Source organism: Penaeus japonicus, unplaced genomic scaffold, assembly GCF_977035675.1.
Source record: "Penaeus japonicus unplaced genomic scaffold, GWHDUDI00000001_assembly GWHDUDI00000015, whole genome shotgun sequence".
Lineage (NCBI taxonomy): Eukaryota > Metazoa > Arthropoda > Malacostraca > Decapoda > Penaeidae > Penaeus > Penaeus japonicus.
The window spans coordinates 11,408,371-11,412,199 of NW_028234417.1; the positions used below are offsets into that span (position 1 = coordinate 11,408,371).

The 3,829-nt window shown below is 44.1% G+C and overlaps 1 protein-coding gene across 1 annotated transcript in view; it reads left to right on the forward strand.

Moving 5' to 3' along the window:
• Window positions 1-399: 399 nt before the first annotated feature.
• Window positions 400-3,829, forward strand: part of LOC122251790 (Monocarboxylate transporter 1) — a 59,759-nt gene continuing 56,329 nt past the window's right edge. Inside the window, exon 1 of the mRNA XM_086544203.1 lies at window positions 400-1,911. Within this exon, the coding sequence (XP_086400329.1) occupies window positions 1,761-1,911 (151 nt within the window). The 5' untranslated portion in view covers window positions 400-1,760. The remainder of the gene's footprint in view (window positions 1,912-3,829) is intronic.

A 3,829-nucleotide genomic window follows, 5' to 3' on the forward strand; every position in this document is an offset into this window, starting at 1 on the left:
GTTATGACGATAGGCCTATACACATAGCCTGTCTAGAAGCTAATGTTTAAGTACTATGATAAAAATGGTATAAAGGATACACCCACACAAAACGAAATTATTTTTAGATTGAGTCATTCCGAGTAAACTTGTTATTCACTATAAAACAACAAAATCAAAGTCGAGTTTCCATCTAGACTGATCCAGCAATGGCAAACTCGTGGAACAGATCAGGTCAGCATTGTTTTGCGGGAAGCAACGCCGCGATTTTTAAGTCCTAAATAACTATTCCCCAGAAACACAAAGGAAGTAGAAGAAAGAGAAGAATGAGAAGAAGAGGGAAAAGGGGGGTACGCGGCGACTGAGCGGAGGCTCCCGTTTTTAAGCGGAGGTTATCGACGACCGCCGCACTCAGCAGTCAGTGCTCTTCAAACATTCGTGAGAGAAGGCTGCGTTCACTGGGCTCTCCGAGACGAGATCCATGTGGCAGACTTTCTTTGTCTCGGGTACCTGTCTCCGTACTCCTTTATTTAGAGTAGTGTCGCCAATTTAATAATTTGGATTGCACGTTGTGATAAACATATTAGTTCTCCATCGCGTATGGTATTATTTATCTTGTTTCCCATGGAAAAAAGTGTAGAACTGAATGCACATTGCTAGAAACTGATACGAGACGCGAACTAGTAGAATCTGTATCTCTACGCTACTCGGTGCAGGCGATCTCCGAAGAAACATTCAACGAAGGTCTTCATGAGGGAAAGAAGTTGAATGCTAAGAAGAACGACTTAACACCGCAGGCGAGAAGAGCGAGTGCTGGCAAACGCCAAGTTTCAGCTCTGCATCCCAAAGTGACTCATTGATTTTTGTCAGGGAATGAGTGTGTAGTAACCTCGGAGACGCACACACTCCCCTAGATGGTAGACAGATAACGAAAACTCGAGACCTTATGGTTAACGCCCTGAGTCGAAAGAAAGTTCGACTCGTCACAGCAGTTTCACTCCTAAGGGGTTAGTGTAGATGTGGTCAGTATCTGGCCTTTATAGGTTTACCTTCCAAGCGGAGATTTCCCAAGCAGGCAGTTTACCTGGTTTTGAAGGAAATCTCTCTATGTGATCCTCAGATGTGATTTATTCCGGATGTCCAAGTCTTACGGAAGGAGAACCTGCCGAGTTCTTTGTTTACTGTGATCACCTGTTTGCCACGTTCCGCGCACGCTGGCCGTAGAGAAAGAGAGAGTTCAGAGTTACACCTTACATCTCGATAATACTTACAAATACATTACCTAATAGATTCGATTCCAGCCTTATGTTCTGTATACACTAACAGAACTGCCAATGTCCAGCCACTATCACGTATACTCAATTACATTTCTACCTTTAGGCGATAGTCTTTTGAGATAAGATTGCGCTGCGTGAAAAGGTGCTGAAGGTAACGACATAATCAGCACGTAGGTATAGCTGGTTATCAAATGACCAACATTCACCGTAGTCTAAACTTGAAGATCTCCGCCGCTAGTAGTGAAAGCCGCCCACTCGTAGTGAAAGTATGTATCACTCTGGCACGCCGATGCGCTTCTATGAAGTGTGATTAGTTGACAAGCCAATCATAAACTTACAAGCTAATTCCAGACTAGCACGAAGAAAGAAGAAAGAAGGGGTCAGTACAAGAAGCGAAACGATAACTCGCTAGCCCTTGGTGGCGTGGAAAGAGAACCACAAACCGGTTCAACAAGCTCGTGACAAAACCTTGCCACCGCTACCGGTTTCTCACACACCCCAGTCATGACGGTCCCACAACACGAAGTATCTCCCAGGAAGGGGGACATGGAAGACGAAGGCGAGGAAAACCAGGAGGTCACGACCATGCCCACGCCCCCAGACGGAGGCTGGGGCTGGGTGGTCGTCTTCGCTTCGTTCATGATCCACGTCTTCGGTGAGTACAAACGGATTATGTCCTGGAAGAATGTGTGTGCGTTTGTACGTGGACGTTAAGATGTTCACCATTCAAATGGGAATTCATTCAAGAATCTGGCTGCGTGGAACTGTTATGTCTTTGAATATAAATGTATTAGGATTTGTATTGGCGTAATTCAAGAGGGGATTCGTACAGGAAACGGTTTGTTGTTTAAAGACCGCTGTAAGGTTACGTGTTGAGAGCGGCAGAACTCATTTAAAAGGAATTTCGATGAAGGTGCGCCATCTGTGTTTTATCTGTCGGAGGAAATTACGAATGGCAATATATAAAATTGGTCATAGCATTACTTTCAGTGCAGGAAATTTTGACAAAAAAAGTCTCGAACTGCAAAACTGCTGGTCATTCATCTCTTCAAAATGCACGATTTATTTATTATTTTATAGTAATTTCATGGGTAGAATTGTCACTTGCAGATGTGGTGATAGGATCTAGTTGCCAGGTTACAAATAGGATAAAAATAAGTTGAAACTGTCACTGAATTAGCCGCGCATTGTGTTTGTGTGAGTGTGTGTGTGTGCGTGCGTGTGCGTTTGTGTGTGCGTGTGCGTGTGTGTGCGTGTGCGTGTGTGTGTGTGTGTGTGTGTGTGTGTGTGTGTGTGTGTGCGTGCGTGTGCGTTTGTGTGTGTGTGTGTGCGTGTGTGTGCGCGCGCGCGCGTGTGTGTGCATGTGTGTGTGTGTGTGTGCCGGGTGTGTATGTGTGTGTGCGCGTGCGTGTGCGTGTGTGTGCGTGTGCACTGTGCATGTGCGCGTGTGTGTGTAAGAAAGAGAGAGAGAGATGTGTGCATATACTTCTAATCTTTTAAAACGAAATTAGTAGGCCACTCCGTGATAAGTTAAGAATATAGTCTTCCTTCGTCTAATGAACTGAGCGTTCATTAGACGGGTAGAAGCGTAATGTTTTGTGACTGCCTTTAAAGCAGAGACCGCGCATCCCTTTACGTGCCCGTGGGATGAGGCGCAGTTGTATACCCGAGTTCAGACCTGCAGTTCACATGACACAAGAGCAATTTAGCCTTCAAGACTTTATCAGTCATTCCAGTGAGAAGGCCATCGGGAGACGACGCGATTGGGAGGTCGAACTGAGTGCTTTTGTAGCATCGCGAAGTCTGGTGAAACTATTGTAGAAACGATAATAGGAATTAATCCCATTGTGGATTTAATTAATATCATGTCAACTTCGTGTTGTTTTGATATCACGTTCGGGACCAAAGGAATTTATCAATATTATTACCTCTAATCTGTGAGCTTTTATCTAGCCACCTACGCGTCGTACAGATAGCGATATGAATAAGAGACGAAAGACAAGTGTCACAATCTCGAAGAGGTGTTTATAAGATCGTCCATGTCACCTTGGGAAGCGAGAGTCAATGTTGATTTGATAATGGACATTTTTTCTTTTCTTCTTTTTTGAGTACAGGAGAGTGTCTGATCTGAAAAAGCTATGGAAAGTGGTTGCTGAGGAATAGTTCAGCCTGCCCCCTCCCCCCTCTCCTCTCCCACTTGCCCACTTGAACAAATTAGAAATAGATAAGATGATATCTTGTACACACGCTTCAAGCTACTCATATTGGTCCATGGTTCTAGGGCATTAAGGCGCTTCAAGTGGCCGCATGACTCTGCTTTAGTCTGGATCTAAGAAATCTGTTCTTACTTGCCTGGGGTACTTTGTTAAGATTAGATAAATGTGAATTTACTGTGATTAAATTTCTGTTGATTAGTTATCAAGTGGCAGGAAATTTTTCAGGGTCGAATGATTTGCACCAAAGCAAGAATATTCTAGAAATGTTGATGGAGTGCGTGCGTGTGTGTGTATATGTGTGTGCGTGCGTTTGTGTACGTAGTTGCTGTATACATGCACTTACATGCATACATATAA